The sequence below is a fragment of the Plutella xylostella genome, chromosome 6 (assembly GCF_932276165.1).
Source record: "Plutella xylostella chromosome 6, ilPluXylo3.1, whole genome shotgun sequence".
In the NCBI taxonomy this organism is placed as follows: Eukaryota; Metazoa; Arthropoda; class Insecta; order Lepidoptera; family Plutellidae; genus Plutella; species Plutella xylostella.
In genome coordinates, this window is record NC_063986.1 from 7977790 (window position 1) to 7999137 (window position 21348).

At 38.3% G+C, this 21348-nt stretch overlaps 1 protein-coding gene across 1 annotated transcript in view; it reads right to left on the reverse strand.

The window, feature by feature from the left end:
• Positions 1–9319: 9319 nt before the first annotated feature.
• Positions 9320–21348, reverse strand: part of LOC105386783 (homeotic protein ultrabithorax) — an 87100-nt gene continuing 75071 nt past the window's right edge. Inside the window, 1 exon segment of the mRNA NM_001316670.1 lies at positions 9320–9841. Within this exon segment, the coding sequence (NP_001303599.1) occupies positions 9543–9841 (299 nt within the window). The 3' untranslated portion in view covers positions 9320–9542.

A 21348-nucleotide genomic window follows, 5' to 3' on the forward strand; every position in this document is an offset into this window, starting at 1 on the left:
CAGAGTCCTAACTTTTACGGCCCAATAAAACCAAGCTCGGCCCGAAACGATGAATAGCTAGTGACGCCATCTATATTTATTGCCCACATCACTCATTGAGGAACACAGCGCCATCTGTGAGTTACTGGCCGAAGCTTTTTACGAGCTGTTTGAGGTCGACACGTCGTAAAGTTCGCGTTTTGTGATTTGGAGCGATGCCGCTAGTGTAGAACTTGCAGTTGAATTTTGCAGTAAAATTGTATCGATGTTCTTTTTTTGTGCATTGTTCGCGTATTCGTTAGGTTTGTTGTCGTTATTAAATGTGATTTTTGTTAATTAACAATTTAATTTAATTAGATAATATGAGTAGATAAGCCACTTTAACTACTAACTAAAAGAGTACCTTCATGACAATAAGTTTTTCGGCTCGAATTTCATAGTTTTTGCGTTAGTAATAACTTAGAAAGTTAATTGGTAAGTAGTTGGGTTTAGGTAGGTAATTGTCAATTTAAATGAATAAAAAGTAAGTTCAACAATAACTCATAAATAAAGATCGCGCAAAAAACCAATGCGAGATTCTTAAATAAAAGGTTTTCGAAACGGTAAAACTGCCGAGAACCTGCAACAATGTGGAAGAGAATTCAGAAGTGAATTGTCGTGTTATATGAAGTGCCTCGCAATATACGAACTGTAAATTGCATCATAAACATTTTCATTCGCCGCCCGCCGCGCTACCGACTCCATAATATTATAGTCTCCCGCTTTATTTAGTTACTCGAGCGGCCGCTGGCTTGCATTGTCGCTAGTGTTGCGCGTCGTCAGAGCCATCTAGCTATCAGCGGCTGAACTCGTTGATGTGTTTACGACATAACCGTAGCAGCGTACGACCGAGAAGTTACGCTCTATAGTTACTTTCATGAAAACAACATTGGTGTGTAAAAAATAATATAAGTACCTAATATGATAAGGAATCGTAAAAAAAATTACTATGTATTCAAACAAATATAACATAGGTACTTATTAGTTTTGTCAATTCAATAATAAGTACCTAATCATAGAGGGCGCTACGAGGTTTGTTTATTGACGGAAGTGACGGAAGCTACATAGCAGGAACGGTATATTAAAATTTTATTTTCGTAGAAATTAGTAAATATATTACTTTAATGAGAGTATTCTGCTTTATCTGGAATTGGTATTTTTCCTCTGCCCCCAGTGGTGGTTATAGAATAAGAAAAATAAAATAACTGATAAATAATTTATAATTGATGACATGGTAGGCAGGTCATAATAAAATGGTATTCCTTGTATTTTTTATGGGTTTATACATAATTTTATACGGCTCGCGACCTTTCACGTGAGTAATGTACGGCGAAAAGCGGTAGGTATATATAATATAGGTAGTCTTAATAGCAAATAGTACTCGTACAACAATACAGACCGGTTTTGTGGGTCATTGTTAATTGTTGGGTTTTTTATGATAAATAAATATATTACTAAGCTAAAACGTGAAATAGGTAAGAAGTGATCCTATTAGCCCAACATCCATATAGTAGGTAATTCTAATAAAACACCCTAACTCGAATAACTTATTAGACTCTATCTCCTATCTATAAACAAATCCAATAAGAATATATCAAACTGGAAAACACAAAACCGCACCCTAATTCCGAAACCTAAATCTCATTGAAATCCACTTCATAATTAGATTCTCATATACGGGCCCGAAGCCCCTAATCCACCAAAAAGCAAACAAACGACCTAAAACTTAGGCAAATCCTATGTAAAAACATTACCCTCCTTTTCCTTTCGGGTAAAAAGTTACCAACTCGATATCTCGAGTAATTATATGAGGGGGGCGGGAGTGACGGGACAAATCCTCGAATAAAACAACAAGGGAAATAATTCCGGTAGTAAATCGCGTTCCCAGCGCCCTCTGTGTGAATAGAATAGCAATTATTCGGCTCAGTTGCCCCTTTCAAGTTTCCCTTATTTAAAGAACCAGCTTCCTGGACCCTTGTCCCTCCTGTTTTTGCTACCATCGATGCAGAGATGCAGGGGGTTTAGTCTCTCCTTGAAGGGTCAAAAGGAAATGGTTTGCACATGGGCCGGTGTCCTGCTGGTGCTATGAGTATGTGTAAAGAGGCCGTATATAAATATATATGCCGTTAGCTAGTTTAATTAATGTTGTCACGTCTTAAATTTCGAAGGGCCGTTCACACTAAAGTAACGGCTCATAGTTGTATATTCAGCGGAGCTCCCATGTTAATTATGCGGCAGTCTGTTATTTATTGGTTTAAATATTTATAAAACTGTGTTTTCAAAGTGCCAAATGAAGTGGCTTTATCTAAATGAAATAAGATACCTACCAAATATTATTTTAGTAGATATTTCGTGTACAGTTAACAGAGGTTTAGTTGGTTGAAATATGATTTTGGATAATGAGTTTTTTACTTTCTCTGCCAATGTTTTTGATTGATCTTGAACATAATAAATACAGTAAGTACTAAAAAATAATCCAGAAAAAAGTCTTCCACGTACAAGATAAAAACAAACAATACAAACTATTACTAGGTGCCTAAATCGAAATGGAACCCAAACCTTATGTTAATTAAATTCAAAATTGAGTATCGTCGCAGGTGCGTGTTCGTACGCGCACTAAATAAATGAATAGATTCATTTGATATAACTCAGGGCGCGCCTCACGGCTTAATTAACCGTTGCGATTTCAATTTGAACACCTAGGACGATTTACGCATTTTCTAACTTTTATATTTAATCTTCTATGTTCCAGGAAAAGTACTCGATTTTTGAAACATTTTTATGTATCCGCGGAGTTTTGATAAGACGGTAGAGTTCATGATTCTAGCTTTAGCCACGGAAACTGTGGCAATTTAAAACAAATATTTTATTAAGTTAATTAAACCTATTTAATATGAAGGAAATATAAATGAAAAGTACCTACTTAACATTAGGATGTAGAGTATGAGGTCTCCTAACTTAGGTACTTACTCACAAAACCAGAACTTAATCAATACCAAAATTCTGTGAACAAACCTGACGATAAATATAGGTACACCTATGGAACATGTGAAGTTCACAAACAAGACATTTAAGATAAACATTTTCCAATATACCAACCCTAAGTTAGTACATATCTATTCGACTGGCCTCCTACAAAGCAGTCACATCTCTATATTGTAGATTGTAGGTAAGTATATTTAGTTTGCTGGCGCGATGCGTTTCTAGACTATTGTTCCAAAGGCATTGTTTGTTTCAAGATGGATCGTTAATTTATGCAGCGCGAACTAGCAGGCGTTTTCTGTTAATTATTTTATACCCCAACTTGTTTCAGTCACGCATTTTGAAATTACTCGGAAAACATAATGCTTCTGATAGGGGGGATGCTGCTGAATGGGAGATGTTTAAAACCCAAACTCTCGTTTATTCTTATATATTCTTATGATCTAGCTCAAAGAATGTGTGATTAAACTATTGAGATTCTACGTCAAATAAAGATTTTCCCAGCCTCTTAAAAGCGATCACAATGTACCTACCTATCATTTTGTGTGCCTAGTACCTACCCACGAATCAAGTATCAGTTCAGTTGCATTACCTGCCACTTATTAATACCAGCCTCTTGAATAAATAACACCACCTTTACAACTTATAATATAATAATACATGAGCACAACTATACCTGAATTAACCTGTACCTACAGGGCGAGCCCAGGATCAACCGTTCGGCCAATCATAATCATTAACTGTGGAAGCAATTAGGTAAGTAACTGTCGGTTATCGGAAGCTACTGGCCGACTGGTCGGCAGTTCCCAGTAACCGGCCAGCCAGCAGTTTGCATAAACGCTGCCACACCCATAAAAATTAAACCCGGGTCCTTGTCATAAATAATGAGAGATCGGAGAGATTATTTTAATAATAAATAATTGAAAAGTAATTTTAGACGTCAATCTTGCGACAAACTTGCTCAGCGATTTTCTGTAAAATATACCAGCGCTGTGCGCAAACAGAATGTTAAATAAATCACCGTTTTGAAGGCGTTCATTTACCTAGCTTTATTTATAACTAACAACAGAATTTAATGTGGAATACATAGAATGAAATATTGCTCATATTATGCATTGATATAATGAAATGACTTTAGTACCGCATCATGTTACAACAAATTAACTTGTGAGTGTGGACAGCGTCATAAAATCTTGACAACGCCATTAAATTACGACTCAAAGTTTTATGACCGCAATAATTGTTAGCCTGATAAACTTTTATGTTCAACTGATCATTCGGGTGTTAAGTCGTTAACTCATAAAGTTTAGGAAGCGCGAACAAGTCAGTAGATAATGAACTTTTATTGGTCACTTTTACGAGTGTTCCCGGGCCGGTAGTAAAGACGTGCCCGGGACGGCCCGAGCTGGCAGTTACATACATTGCACCTGCCAACTTTGATTTTGGCGGTTCGAAATTTTAATAACAAAAGGTTACAGTTATTGAATAGCGACTATTGTTGTTTCCATGATTTGCAAACTTATTATTTCGTAGGTACCTACATACTGTTATACATAATGTTAATTTTTTTACATAGCTACATTAATAATTAAAGTAACTAGTAACAAATTGATTTACATACTTATTAACCAACCAAAATTTATTAAAATATTTTCTTTGATTTCAGGAACACTGGATGGCACGACGAAGAAAATATAGAAACAAGAAACACTTAGAAAAATATTATTTTATTTAAAGAAAAAATGAGTGTAAAACATTCCTATCTATAAGTTAACAAGGCCACTGTATAGGTTTATTGATTGTGGCAATTATTGTAAACCGGCCATTATGTGGGCTGTACTAGTAGTGATAGTATACACTAGTTTATGATAGCATTACTTTATTGCTGTATTTACGACAGTCGATTGTTTCAAAACTGTACTTATTTACCGTAACTTTTCACGATTTTTTCAAGGGTAGGTTATTTAATATTGTATGGTTGTAGCAAATTAAAGCAAAATTACTACGCCGTAACTTTTTTTTTATTACGGCCTAAACAGTTATGTTTTTACAAATAATAGTTTGGCAATTTGTGCAACTCAAAATTAACAACCTTGAAATTCTAAACAATACTAAGCAACAGCTGCTTGAACCCTTTTAAAATCCCATCTTTGGTCCTTAATAGAAAAAGACAAAAGCTAAGTTCAAGTCCCTTTAAAACCGGGCCCTTAGCCAGTGCCATTGTCCTCGAGATACAGTTAACTACACGCGAAATGAACAAACTTGATACTTTTATAGCTTTTCAAGTATGTATCGGTCTTAATTTAGGGAACTTTAGTAGTTAGTTATGTTTGACTTTAGATTTTGAGTACGTTTGATATGTTTTTTTTACAAACACATTTAAACCTAGGTACAACTACAAGACGTAAGCCTTGATAGGTTTTACTGAAATTTTCACGAATCACTACTACAATGACTTAGTATTGTTATAATTATTGTTTAAGATGGTAAGTATTTCCTAAGTCAAACACTTTCACGCATAGTAAAATTTTCGTCTTCAGTTCTTCACAGACATACCGACATATTTTCAGAAAACCATCCATGCATCAAAACGAACAATTGACAGCCCTGAGTTACCCGCGCATACCTAACCTCCCTCCTCAACCTACCAGGTTCAGAGTCCAGAATAGTTACTCTATACTGACGAAAAACGAACGAACGAGAGCTATCCTGCTACCGGCACGTTTAATACAACGAGATATAGTCGTGGTTCGCACAGCAGCACTCCAAAACTTCGGCTTCGTTTTTCGTCAGTATAGAGTGACCCTCTGGGTCTCGTATAATGTCACAAAACAGAGCGCAGCCCGAGTTCAGAGGTGGCTGATGGTATCGTCCCCACGTGAGGCACGGCGGTGGCCCTTCCTACTTCCAACTGAAAACCGAAGCTTTATTTATTACTCTTTGTTTTTGGACGAGCAAGTTTTAGGTAAAGGGCGGATTCTTTCCACGGAGGGTTTACAGATTTTTGTAGTTGTTTAGTTCAAAATTGATGGACCAGATATTCTGTATTGAAAATAATTGTATTGAAAAATCATGTAGGTGCGTAGGTAAGTATTTTCTTGCTTTAATATGTAGGTAACTACATTTCGATCATATTATACCTAAGCCTGCTATTTTATTAATAACTAAAAACTCTTGTTAATGTATATAGGTAGGTCTTGCTATGTCTCCTATATAGTTCTGCTGAACGGATGCTCCTTGCTATTTAAATTGCACACTTGACTGAACAAAAATACCGTACAAGATAACCCTAAACCTACTCGTAAATATCGGTACATCCTATTTTAATTTCCTTCTATGTCGATGCAGCTTCCAGCGCTTTCGAGCGCTGTTTTGCTGTTTGATCCCATCTGTGGCAGCTGCTTGACCGGTCTGATGTATGCGCCTTCATACCCCCCCCCTTCTGCCGTCCCTACCCCTCCCCCGCCGGGACTCAATCCCTCCCGCTGACGCCTTATATACCTACCTACATGTCATGTACCTTTTATGTTTTATTGCAAACTCGTCCGCCAACTATATAAAAGCCTTTATTTTAATAAGAAACAGCCTCTGCATATAAATTAATTTGCAAAAATGTAATCCTTGATGTATTATTCAGTCTAATTTGCGGAATAACGTGCCCTTTCAAGTTTCACGACGGCAAATTTCATAATGAGTGTGATTATATGAAAATTATCTCCGGCATTATAAGAATTAACATAAGCATTATGGTGAAATAAAACTGCGTTTGCATATAAAATATAGTTTTAAACAACATTTTCTGGATTTAATTTGGCGTTGAGCGCCATATGACTTGACTCCGTCGCGTACCTACAGATTATATTATTATGATAAAATAAAAAAACCCATTCCGGTATCTATAACTACGAAGGTAAATTTATTCAAGACCAAAAGGCCACCATGATATCTACCACATATAAGTACTCTAAATAATTTGTAAAGTTTTTGTAGAAAGACATCAATTAAAATAGACATAGTATCATATTCCGAGATGATAAATTTAGTAACAATTAACGTTTAAAAAGAGTAACTACTACAAAAACAATAATTATAAGCGTTCATTTCATTTCAAATTGCAATTGAATTATGTTCAGGCATATTGAGTTATAGACTGTTAAAACTGACTTATGGGCCTCATAACCTATAGTTAAAGTATAAAAAACCATAATGGTACATTTTATTATACTTATGAAGAAGAAAGAAAGCAAATGTCAAGTTCGTTAGAGTCTTATCTTGTGCGGGCGATGAGTTAATCGAAATAGCAAGGAATTAATGCTATGAATTATTTATATCTCGGTTAGGTAGCGTAGGTAATCTTTGTTTAGAAAAATTGAGTTGTTTAAAATTTCGGCGCGCAATACGCGGCCGCCGGCAACCAATAATGTTTCGTATCGGCGAAATAATTACGTTTTATCGAAGCCGTGGCGGAGACCGGTCGACGCCCGAAAAGATGGCCGCTGAGTACCGACAGCAAAAAAAAACAAGTTGACAAACGAACTTTTTTTCGTTGAAGTCTTTTGTATGGAAAAACTTAATGAGAGCAATTTATCAAAATCAAATTAAAAATGCTCCGGTTTCTATTCACATTCCCTGATTGCTTTAACCTTCTAAATGTGACATTTTATCGCTGCCATCTCATTCGTGCCATTGGATAAAAACCACATTCTATACTAACAGATAAAGAAATCTTTTGTATGCAATTACAGGCATTATATTGCCATTTTATGTCTCAGAAATTGCACCATAAAAAATTCCGTCGCCGACAAGTGTACCTAATCGTGAGCTATTGGAACACCTTAAATGCCTCTGAAATGGCTCTACTTCTTGCACCCGCAGTGGTAGAAACAAATTGGATACGTAATTTGACGAGTCTTGTATAAATAGTTAAAACGTTACAACATTTGTTATCCAAATAGAGAAGCGCAGCTTTTCTTGCTATCGCTATTCGATAATGGAATTTAGTTTTTAGTTCGATCGACTCTGCAGCTTCCTTATTCGGTTTCCAAGATCGGCCGCAGTCGACAATCGTTGCTTAGTCGATTTTAATTAATAGACGTTCCCAACGCTGGGCCGACTAAGAAAATGAAGCCATTATGCATGCTTGCGAAATATAAATGACCGACCGACCGAGCGCTGATGTTCTGATGTTCCTCTGGTATTTTTATCGGTTTGTTTGACGCCTATTCATTAGGTATTATGTATAAAACCTAAGAAGTCGTGGATGGACACACAAAGTAAAATTACAAGGTAAGTACAACAGGCCATGCCAGCTTTTCATTGATTTACTTATGATCAACCTTACCTACTTTATAGTTAAACTGAGTGGTCAAAGTTTGAGTAAAAACTGGCAGAGCATCTTGCAAGAAAGTGGAGACGGTCGGGAAACATCAAAAGGGCTAGCGAGCGGCTTTCTGTAAATTAAAACATTGCAAAACAGTTCAGCCAAAGAAGTCTCGCTTGGGCGATTTCAAAAATGGCGGCGGGCGTCGTCGTATCGTGACGAGGACGAGTCAGTTTTTCGCAACCGTCTCCACGCAATAAATAATGTCGTCGACTTTGACAAAAACTTACCTAGCCGTGTTCTGTGGCCGGCGGCGCGCGCCCCTCCCGCCGCGCCCCTCTCCTCGCCCCGCGCCCCTCTCGCCTCGCCCCGCGCTCCTCTGCGCAGAGCGAGCTTTTTCTGCCCATTCCACAGCGCCGGCGCAAGCGAAGTCCGAACCGCGCACACTTTTCATTACAGTCTAACTGGTACTATTTACACGGCTACTGGCTAACAATACCTACTTAACGTTATGGCAATTTGTATTACTGTACCGACTGCTAAAACTGCAGGAACATTGTGTAAATTGTGTGAATAAATATTATTTAAATTAAACACTACTTTATGCGAGTTTATTGGAGAGATAGCGCAGGTTTTGGTAGTAAGTTTAACTGGTTGAGATTTTGTCACACTGGAGTCCAACATATTTTTTAGGAAAACGATTATACACATATACAACTTGTCTGCTTGAAGGTACGAGACAGAGTCTCTTTGGTAGGCATATTTTGTACAATATAGTATAGTTCGTCTCGCACTTCGGTGGCCGAGCGGGGGCGCTGCCGTCGCGCGGCGTCGCTCTACAGTACACCTACACTATCATACTCAGAAGAGATTCTACGAATTGCACTGGTTTCCAAACGCGAACATCTTCGACGAATGCGCGAACAAAAATATAAATTTAAAAAACAACAAAACATAAACCGAGTTTAACACAAAAAATAAGGCGACCCGTTTCTATTCTAGCTTTTAACCATCATTTATTGTTCCTTCTCGAGTTTGCAAACAATCAATTGGAAAACATTAAAATTATACTAAAATTATAAAAATAATCACAACAACCGAACAACACTTAGATAACGAAATAATTACAAACAATTTACAAAACACAAATAGAGCATCGACTGTTCGGCGGTTTGTGTATTGAATTAGCTATCACTGAGTGTGAGCGGGGGCGGCAACGGGCCTAGTGCTCGGGGTGGCCCTGCGCCGCGGCCGCCGCCGCCGCCGCCGCCGCCGCCTTCTGCGCCTGCGCTTGTTTCTCCTGCTCGTTTAGCTCCTTTATAGCTTGGATCTCTTTCTTTAACTTCATCCGCCGGTTCTGGAACCAGATTTTGATCTGTCGTTCCGTGAGGCAGAGAGCGTGCGCCATTTCTATGCGTCTCCTCCGCGTGAGGTAGTGATTCGTGTGGAACTCCTTCTCCAGCTCTAGCGTTTGATATCTCGTGTAGGTCTGCCTCCCTCGCCTCCGTAAGCCATTTGCTCCTGTAACAAAAGAGATAAAAAGCATAAGTAAAGTAAAACAAAACTGATAGTAGGATCTTTTGCATCGCGCCGCGGCGCACAGTCAATGGGTGCGGTTGTCGTCGAGATTGCGAAGTTCAAATGACGTTACAATTGCCTACTACGGGACAGCTTCATTTACAAGCGGTCAGACGAGGTCCTGCCGTCAATGTTGATATACGGCGGTGCTTGAGCCCGCCGCCGCCGCCGCCAAGCGGGCATGCGCGAAAATTAATTCAGTCAAGAAACACAGGCGAAGCGTAGCTACAGCTTCATGAAACTAATGCAATTAATTATGATATTGATTCTTTTTTGGTCAGCAAATGAATGCCCATTGAAACGAATACCGGGAATTCGATGGTAGGCTGTGATAAGTCAATAAAAGGAGTCGGACGGGTCCGGAGGGCGAGTGGCGAAAATTCGGCCGCGCCCGCTGCGGGCTACATGCCTCGCGATTATACGCTGAAAGCTTTCATTACGCGGCCGCTTGCGTGCCTCACTCGTATATAAGTACATATCGGAACGCATGCTGAGCGAGATTATTTATTTTTATTTTCGTTAAAGCAGTTCCGTAACACGTAGCTTGCTGGGGAACTTTTAAAGAAAAATAAACTCGAGCGTTATGCACTCTTTCGAAAGCTTATGAATAAATTATCGTTCAGTTTGCCAAGCTAATGGGAAAGGAACAAAATATTCATAAATATTTTGTGCCCAGCTACCACTTTGAACCGGTTTCTTGATTAGTCGATAGGTAAATAGCCAACAACGTTTGTCTTCAACGAGTCTCTAATGGATGATAGTCATGATAGTTAATTAATTGACTTTAACATCTGAATTGATTAGAAACATGACGGGCGCATTTACATAAAGAGTTAACTTAACCACCCATCTACATAGTAATTAACATCTTACTATTTATTTTGTAGTAGGAAACAACGTAATAAATATCGTGATCAAAGAAATCCTATATGTTTCTATGCCATAAACGGACTTCAAACAAATAATTATCTAACTTTTAGCACGCGGTATTAATTTTGACTTTCAGATGATCAAGAAATGAGAGAGAGAAGAATAGAAACACCTGGTAATTAAAAAAATGGTAAGTAATGAGAAATCTGTCTTCTCCTCTTCTATGAAATTATTGTACCGACTCTTTCACATACAAACCTTAGTACATAATAATATATCCCTCCCTAACTTTGATAAATAATGTTCGTATATTGTTTATCAAAGCTCCTTATATACAACCGTTCACTCAACTCAAGCACCGCCAGGCGTCAGTCTGGTGTCTAAAAATAAAGCATGCATTTGGGATCGTACCCTCTGAGATATTCCCACTGAATAAAGGGTTACCAATGGAGCAACCATTTAAATTACTTAATTATCTCAAGTACTGCGATTGCAGTGTAAGACGCGGCCATTATGGGTGAGATCGGCTGGGGTAAGTGGTGTGCTATCAGGAATGGGTGTCAGATGGTATGCGATGTTGAACAGTGTGAACAGTTGAGAATCATGTTAATACACTAATGTTGGTTTGTGTTTTCAAAGACCAGATCAAATTCTAGTGGGTTTTTTAAAATGCTAAAATACATAAATAAATAAATAATAAATAAATATGTGGGGACATCTCACACACGGCCATCCGACCCCAAGCTAGGCAGGACCTGTGTTATGGGTGTCGGACAGCTGATATATCTACACAAATACATAGATAGATAGATACTAAATATAAATATAAATATCAACACCCAAGACCCGAGTGCAAATATCTGTGTTTAAACAAATATCTGCCCCAGCCGGGAATCGAACCCGGGACCTTCAGCTCAGTAGTCAGGGTCACTAACCACTGCGCCATTCGGTCGTCAGTCAGGGTCACTAACCACTGCGCCATTCGGTCGTCATAGGTACCTAATAAGTTAAAGATCAATAAAATTTAGAGCTTCTTGAATCGGCGGTGTGGCAGTCAAAAAGCTATACAATTACTTGATACTTTGCCATCTTCTTGTAAACTGTTACTTAGTTCTTTAAATACAGGGGATAGTCTATATCTGAACAATTATTCTGTGGTAAAGGAGTTTCTGTCTTGTAATGTATAATGTACATAAGTAACACCTTAGTGTAGGTAGGTAGGTACCTGAAGAACCACATAAAGTGTAGAATTTTATTCCCCACTTAGTTCACGATTTAAGGCCGTAGGTTGTTGCCGCTCTGTAGCTAAGTGCCACCTTTTTAATTATTAACCAGAAATCATTAGGAGAAAGTAGAGTGTAATTGAGTGATACTAATTACATTGACCCGTAAGAGCTTAGAAGGGTCCAAGCTGTAGGGCCCTAATGGACACACTCTATTCCCTCGAAATTTATTTAGTTAGTGTTTTCTACCTTAAAAATACATTTACCTAATTAACGTGAGTAACGCCCAAGATTTATTATTTCAATGATTGAGCTGACCGCCATTTTGAATATTTGCTCAAAAATTTTAACGATTAGGGAAATTACGGGCATGAGAAAGGGCCAAATAAAGAAAATTACCATAAACTAACAGTAAATACTCATAATTGAACGAGTACTCATCTGTTACGTGCAATGGCAGTAAATGTGAATATATGAAGACACTTAAAGCTGTTTTGATAAGCAAATGTCTTTTTACCGCGGTCATTATGGGAAATAAATTGCTGAAGGAAAAGAGCAAAGGAAACCCTATCGTTTTTCTGCCAATACTTACCACATGAAGTATGGGGCAAATGTATCCCACTTGTATATTTTATGCATTAGGTACCTAATAATGATACACATCAAGAGAAATCTGCTCTAAGGTACAGTTAAGACGTTTAACAAAAACAAGGAAATCATGTACGTCATTATGTAAACCAACTAAAGGATACTGTACCAAAAATAAAGCAAAAAAGAGACCAAATAACACGACAAAAACCGGCACTTACGGGGCCTAATTAGACCGACTACGATTTTGGTGTCAATTTGCGCCTCGTGAATCCTCCTCATAATTCGGTTTACGGGATAAAAGCCATAAACATGACATAAACTGCTTCATTAGGGCCGTGGGCGTATTCAGTGGCAACGCAAAAAAAACTCGACCATATGTGTGCTGACACGAAACAGGAAGCTCAAGTGAAGATTTGGTATTTTCGTAATCTGCCACAAAACTGTTCGGCCGGAATTTTTAAGACTGCAACGTTTGTTTTTAAGCGGAGCGGAACCGCCGAGATTTATGCCGTGGAAATGCATGTTCGAATTTCAAAAGAAGAACATGGAATTCTCGCTCGTAACGTTCGCATCGCAGCCCACTTCTCAAGTGTTCTGGACCGAACCCATTTGGCAACACGTGTTGCAAACAAAAGAAACTCAAAACTCACCCCTTACCCCCTTACCCTTCGGGGGGCCACAAAAGGATTGAGCAACTTATAATAGTCGTAACTCAACATCTCTCTCTATAGGTTGTAAACCGACTATAATTCTCAATGGTTCCGCAATTGTGGATGGGACATTTGCTACAACTGTTGTTTGCTTCAATGTTTTAATTGTTTCTAATTCGTAAAACTTTTTACTGTGATTTACAGCTGTTGTTTCAGTAAAGAGTACTGCGGTTGGTGTTCTTTTCTTTTTATTAAGTTTTTTTACAAGTAGTAAACATGTGCACAGGATGCGTGCAGACAACGCGGGAAATAGTTATTTACACGTGTGAGATTATAATCGGCTTGATTGTCACTAAAATAAGGGAAGGTTTTGTTTTTATTGTCATGTAATTGATTTATTTAAAGAAGTCATCTGACTTCGAGTTAGACAACACAAGGAGATTCGACGAACTACTCGGCGTACTAAAATGACTTCGCTTTTTCGTTCGTGAGATAAATATTTCCGTCACTCTGAAATGCAGATTGTAACACTGCATTTTGCTCTGTCACACAGAGCCGTGTGTCTAATAAACGAGAAATTTAACTTTGATGAAAACGAGCCTTCTCCCGTAGGCGTCAGGCCCGTGTCGCCAAGAGAGCATAGCAATTGTGTTTGCATATTTCAATGTAAGGCCTACATTAAAACGGACCGCGTCAGCGTATGCCCACGCGCACAATTTCCTTCGATAAAATTATGTAAAATAGACACTGGAACCGCGTCTAATGAGACGAATTAAGATAACACAGAGCCTGCTAGGTAGGTATGTGGGTACATGCTCCACAATTTTATTATAATCATGTCTAACACCACGCTACACCCGTCTTCTTCAACATAAACGTCAGAAATCTAAAATAAATATACCCTAGCTAATGGTTGTGTTTAGCCGTTAGCAAGATTAATAGTCTGGAGTCATGTCTATAAGCCAAAACGTGACTTTTATCTGAAATTCAGTTATTAATTTCAGAAAACAACTCGAAGGAACACATTCCCTAACACTGACATCAATAAATTGCCCTGAAAGCGCCCAGAAGTCACAGGCCCGCTGTGATCATCATCAAAATCAAAAGAAGAGAAACATGACTCTGTCTTCACGAAAAATATATTTCGTAGTGTTGCTGCGCTATCTAAGACTCTATCCCGTTGCATTAAACAAACCTATTGCACGACATTTCTCCGGAGCATCGTATTTTGTCAAGCAAGAGCAGCCCCCAGCAGGGTATCGGTTAAAAACCAGATCTGGTAATTGGAGTACCGAAATGCCTAATTTTCCCACCACACGAACAAGTTTAACCACGAGCGCTCATTTTCAGTCCAATTCCATGTCCAGTTACTTTGGCCGAGCGTAATAACTCAAATTGGTTCATGTATCGCAAATTATGAAATTGGAACGCAAAAATTTCGGCTGAGAGCCGACCGTTGGGAGGTTAATATTACCTGCTTAGGCGTGTATTATATGTAGCTCGTTTATGTATTACTCCGTACAGGTAAGAGGAGGGATCTACAACCTGGGTGGTCCACGGAATCAAGGCAACATATATAAACTTAGTTATATCGAGCCGTTCGCGGCTGCCGCTCGTTTTATTCATATCTACGGACTGTGAATTATTATTTAAATAAAACCTCACTTGGATTACAGTATCAATGGCCGCAGTAATTAAAGTCTGGAGGGTCGGCAGAAGTGTCTTCGCGGTTTTTTTTTTCAAATGTAATCTTGTATGCATGAGCATCCACGCTCGCGTGGTTAAGGCCTAATCAAAAACTGTTAACCTTAAATGCTGTAATAAACTTTGTCTAGTGATATGGAGTAGTTTTAACGACGGAATTCAATTTGAAAATTGAACTACATTGCGTACGTAGGTATTGAAAACGTTTGCTTTTATATTCAAAAGGCATAAATAAAGCTGGTACCTTGTACATAACATAATATGGATTTAGGCATGAAAAACTCATGGCTTTCAGTTCATTACAAAAATGCGAAATTGGGTATGTTAGGAATTATATTTTTATTCACTTGTCCAGATACGCCCGACAGATGGCAACAGTAGATGTGTATCGACTTAGATGAGCTACTCGTTATCTGGAGTCGGCTCAAAAACGCTCAATGAATTATACATTAGTGTCCGGTGCAGAAAGTATATAAATGTAGGTGGGTTCTTATAGTGAGGAACTTAATTGACTCAAGGTTGAAAATCGGTTGCATGTTGAAAAGTTGAGGGAATGACGGGAATTAACTTCTATGGATGTAGTATTAAGGAGCGAGGAATATAATAGGTATATTTCTTAAAGTATTTAGGTATAATCTCTTCTTTCCAACGCAGGAATATTTCGTTAAAATATCTTGGTTTGTAGTAATTAATTATCATTATAAAATATCAAGGGCTATGCACTTTAATAAAATAAAATCTAGCCAATTTATAAATACCTTAGCCACCATATAAATCTTCTTTTGAATAACTACTATTTAGATTTTTTCAATAATTGCAGGAAACACTTACGCGATTATGTAAATTCAAATCATTAAAATTAAATAGCGGAAGGGCAAATAGACCAATGGTACAATTTATCTCAAAAAATGGATTCACACCTAATTAGGTAAACATAAGTAATTAATTAAAATAACCGTTAAGGAAAGGCAACATTTACATAAGGAAACTGAACTTCTTATGTATTAAAGACGAAACATTCCAAGACGCCATATAATAAAGGTAGGTTTATCTAAGCTCACTGGCCAGCAACATAAAGTTCACTCGACCTGATCCCCCTATTGGGCTTATCGTAATTTAATTAAAAAGTAATTAAGCTTTGCAATAATTAAAGCTGGGTAGTGTAACAAATTCGCTGTGATTAGCCGTGGCCATCGCCCACCGCGCAGGTACTCGCAGGTACTTGCAAGAGGGCGGGGCGGCCTCCGCTTTCTTTCCACCTCACCCGTACTCCACTGAAAAACGATTGGCTTCTCTAATTGCGAAGCGAATCAATAAGTTGAAAAACGTTGCGTGCTATTACTACGAGAGCTAAAGGTTGCCACATAAATAATTACACACAGCCACAATTTTCAGTACAAGCGCATGCCCTACCCTTAACATGACCCGTCAATTTATAGTGCCTCGTCCGTATGTAATTTATATTATGTGAAGATAATTATTAAAGAAATTGCGAAGCACCACATGACTCGAAAAACACGGTCGTCCGGGAGGCGTTTAACCGAGGAAATTACCATTTTGTCGACGAAAATGCCGTCATACTCCTCGCGTTGATACTTTTCTGGTTTTCGAGGGAACCGCACTCGATAATTTAGCTCTCGGTAAATGCAAATTGCTAAATAACGGTGGTCAAGATCGACATTTCGATAGTCGTTTCGAAATCGCCATGAGAGTTTTTCATCGAAAGTTTGTACACTTTGTACAGTCTCGTAATTACGTAGTCTTTAACAACGGACCTTTTCCTAGGTGGTGAATAAACAATTTGGACACATCACATTTAAATCATAAACTCCATTATAACATAAAAGACCCTTATACAAGGCACTTTATAAAGGATAAATCCATAGAAATTGATCAAATCTATCCATATCAAAAGAGGTAAGCCCCGAAACAACCTCGGAATCCTCTTTATATTGCTTTACGATAGGTATATTGGTTTGATATTAGACCATCGATCACAGTCCGTGGCAATAAAACTTGTCCCCAGTGGATTAGGCCAGGCTGAGTCGAGGGACAGTCTTAGGGAGAAGACCCGGACATTTGGGAATCAATTTCATACATTTCAAAACAGAGCCTTACACAACGGTACATTTCAATAAACGATAACTTGATCAGCTGTTACTCGATATAATGGACACATAAATCAATAAATGACACCCACTTAATACGAGAGCATGCAGCGTATAATTCGCACAATGCTTCAATGCAGACATCTATATTTAGTAAATTGAAAAGTAACAAGGGGCGCGATCCTCAAAATACTGGAAACGTATTCAGGCAAGTATAATTTAAACACAAAACAAGCCGCTGAAATCAGTCGCTAACAAGACGCAGCTGCCGCGCTCTCTCACGTTTAGAAAAACTCGACAGTTTCCGAAAATAGTATATAAAATGTGTCACTGCTTGTGAAATAAATCAGGCGTGATGGATGTGGTAAGTCAGTGGATGCGCGCCGTGACGCGGCGATGTCTCATTGGGTGGCGCGGCGGCCATATTGCTCCGAGCTTGTAGCTGTCAAACTTTGAATTATGGCGATTCGCTTTCTCGTGCGTTCGAGTGCGCCTTGTCTTAGAATACCCAACTAAATTAAGGAGACCGCAGATTATTTATTCCCAATAACTCATTGTCACGGAATAGGTAGGTAGAGGTACCTGTAACATAGAACCGTAAATAAAAAAATAAATAATAATGGGTAGCAACAGATAATCTTTGATTTCACGGCATTCTTAAGAAATTGGGATTTTGTTCTGGTCGTGTTAATGTATGAGGGCATTGACTGTGAAAAAATATTATAGGTAAAAATGTGATTTATGTTTTGACTCTACAAGTCAAAACAGTCATTTTTGCTATTGTAAGCAAAATTAATGTTCATAATAAATCTAATACATAAATCGGATCTAAGCTACAAAAGCTTTAATAGTAACTTTTAAGTATTTTGAACTTTAAATTAACTTTAGGTTTGTTTCGAGATAACAAGTCGCATGTATCTGATATCCTTTTCTAAGAAATAACGTGCGCTAGTTCAGAGACCCTTAACTACTTCCTAACAAAGTACTGCCAGCAAAACAATCGGTTTTTGTCTAGTTAACCCGCCACTGATTAACTTCGTTCAGCGAGTAACATTTACTGTAGGCGGGAATGTCTAGTTGTTAGTTTAGAAAAAAAAATCGAAGCAAAAATTGCGTAAAGCACAATAACGATCCCTGTAAATAAATTCTAAAAAAGAACACGAATGCTTAGCTTCAAAAACGGAATTCGATTTTCGAATTAAAAGTTGCATTTGAGAAGTTATTCAAGCCGTTATCGGCATTAAAAGTTGACATCGACACAAATGAGTAATGACATCGATAAGTTTAAACTTTGCAGTACAAAGCGTTTTTACGTTGGATTTGACATCGGAATCGTACGCGGGTTAATGGGGCTTCAACATGAAACTGCAAACAAACAATTCCATTTCATAGGTAAATAAGGAAATACCTACGCGGTATTTACTTGCAACGTGTAATCTTTTGGAAGGTAGGTACTTTAGTATTTAGGTAGGTTTTTTCTCTGACGCATTTCATTTTGTATAAAATTAACCAAACTTAATTACTTACTATGACACATTATAACTGTTTTTATAAAAACATGTAACTCTGTGTAAATTATAATAAATAAATAAAATAATAAAAGCAGACTCCAGCCAGATCGCCAAAGACGTCGCCCAGTGAGGTCTCACTTATCCAATCGGGAAATCTTTCACAAAAGTGATCGACCGCTTACGAGATCTACCGTACATTACTCTAACCAACTCTAAAGATATAGGCAACTTAACAAGCCCATCTAAAGCAGGTACACATCGCGAGAAGCTTTCATCGACTAAAGTGTCTGCGCAACCGAACCGACAATTTGCGATTTGACGGACATAAAGGGGAATCATAGTGATCGTAATCTTGACCGATTTCATGTTATTACTGAGCGTCGGCTGTACCGAGAAGTACGGATAGCACACAGCTCGAAAGGAGGTCTCGATTACAATCTAGACTTTTAGGAAGTATATAAACCTGGTTAAATTCCACTCTGAAGTGGTTATGACAGTTTTATCGAAGCATTAGACTTATCGCACGGCTTCTCGTATTTATCAATGTGCTGCATTCAGATAGTTACAAGAGAATTAATACGGATAATAATAATATGAAACTGAGCGAGAATCTGTCCAAAATGACAGCTAATAACGATTTTACAGTAACTTATGTCCGCCATTACATTCGGAATTCATTGCTGACAGTACCACTTCCATGAACGCAATAAAGTACCAGTTGAAATAAAATGACGGAGTCAATACCGCGCGGGGGCTTATTAAATTGAAAGCCTTTTAAAGCCCACTTTATAAGTTGCTCTACCATAAATAAAACCGCAAACCCAATATTGACACAAGAATCGATGTAGAATAAGGAATAGCTCTTATTTATTCGCTCAAATAAACCACGCACATAAAGTACGGCTTTAAATAAAATAAACATTAGACGAATCCTTTCAGATTTAAAGTTTCGTATTTCGAAGTTTAAATCCGCTCGAATATTTCGTTCCGAAATTTTGAATGCGGAATGGAGCGTAACAGCGCAAAGTCACCTGAAGCCCGCATTCAGAGCGTCGCTACAAAGACGCAACTTGGGCGTACCGAGCCGCATAACTTAACTTAGACTTAAGAAACGTAAGCACTGCACCGCCTGACGACTGGCTTAAATCTCAGACAGGCTAAAGATGTGTGCACACTTGCGGCTAGCTCGCAAAATTTATCCAGTGCTCCTCGCAACAGTTTGCAGACAGAGAAGCATTTGGCTACTGGGGACTTCGAAATAAAATCGAGAAATTTCGATGTGGAGTGTGAACTACCCTTAAATCTGAGACGCGCTTCGTCGCCAACGCGCGGATGCACCGAGGTTTAACCGCTACGCCAACAAAATAAATATTTCACATTTCCAGACCGAGTTTTGTTCAGTTGCTGTACGATCCGTAAACAAAAGCATCTGAAACGCGTGAACAATAAGGTAAAATATATATTTTTTTCGCAACCGAGATTGATAAAAATTTGCAATCGGCCCAACTTGACTGAGTCATAAAGCTTTCCCCCCAAAACCTGTGTCAATAAAGATAAAGTAAAACTAATATCGCAACACAAATAGGTACGTGATAAGAAAACATTTATTCCCTATGTTTAATGCATGATTTGTCATAATTCCACCACCCCGTCCCCGTTGTTTCGTCGGCGAAGCAATGGGCGGGATGTGATATATTGTTCATCTTATTTATAATGGACGAGAAAAAATGATGGGGAGGAAAACACAGGAAGCATTTTCCGACTTTATTAACGAATATGCTGCTGAGATTGCAGCATGTAATTGTTGTTTATTTACTAGCTCTTCCCTCTTTCTTTAGCCCTCATGTATATTTTGATTTACTTCAGCCACTGTAGGCAAATTATACATAAGAAACAATCTCTGTTTCCGTATTGTGACTACGAATAAAAAGGCGGACAATATTTATTAGCAACAGTAGCAACAAATAAAAGCGCGTATCAAAACTAAGCAGTAAATTTCAATATGGCGTCTGCTGGGCCGGCATTTGCTCTCGCCCACATAATCCCTTCGTGCGGCAGTAAATCCATCGAGCGCCGTGTCGCGTACAACACTAAATCATCATAAGAGAATCCCCTGTATGCGCCTATGTCGAAATACACACCCTGAAAGATAGTTTCTACGTGATACACCTACTAATTCTGTCCAGACCACAATAAAATCGAAGAGATGTAGACAAAAAATAACATTAAAAAGAAATAGTGTGACAAATAGAACGACACTGCGACAACATCCAATTAAAATTACGCGTCTATCTTGACAAGTCACACTTTATAAATTGATACGATAATTGGATTAAAACTCAATATCATAAAAGTGTGTTCCAAAAGCAATAACGTTAAAACTAGATTCGAATTTCAAATTCATTATTCAGGTTGCAATATCTGTGAAAAAAGTGCTGCCGAATAGTAGCCGAAAAGCGATGGCAGTTGCTGAAAAAGTTTGCATCGTAATGCAATCGGCGAGCATTAGTTGCGCCGTTTATCACGAGGCTGCAGCGCGGCTTTGAGGGATTATTCCGATGGCGCAAACGGCTATACATCTGAACCTGCCTTTATATTTAACGTCAGGATTAAACCCGCTTTACAGAATAAACGTCGCTTCAATTAAAACGTAATTTTCTTTGCTTATATCGAGAGCGCGCATGCAACACAGTTTCTTATCAGTGAAAAAACCGGCACTAAAAGTCGAATGAAGTTGTTTCAGACTCCCAACTTGATTGAAGTAAGTGATTCGAGTATTAAACAACGAACGCT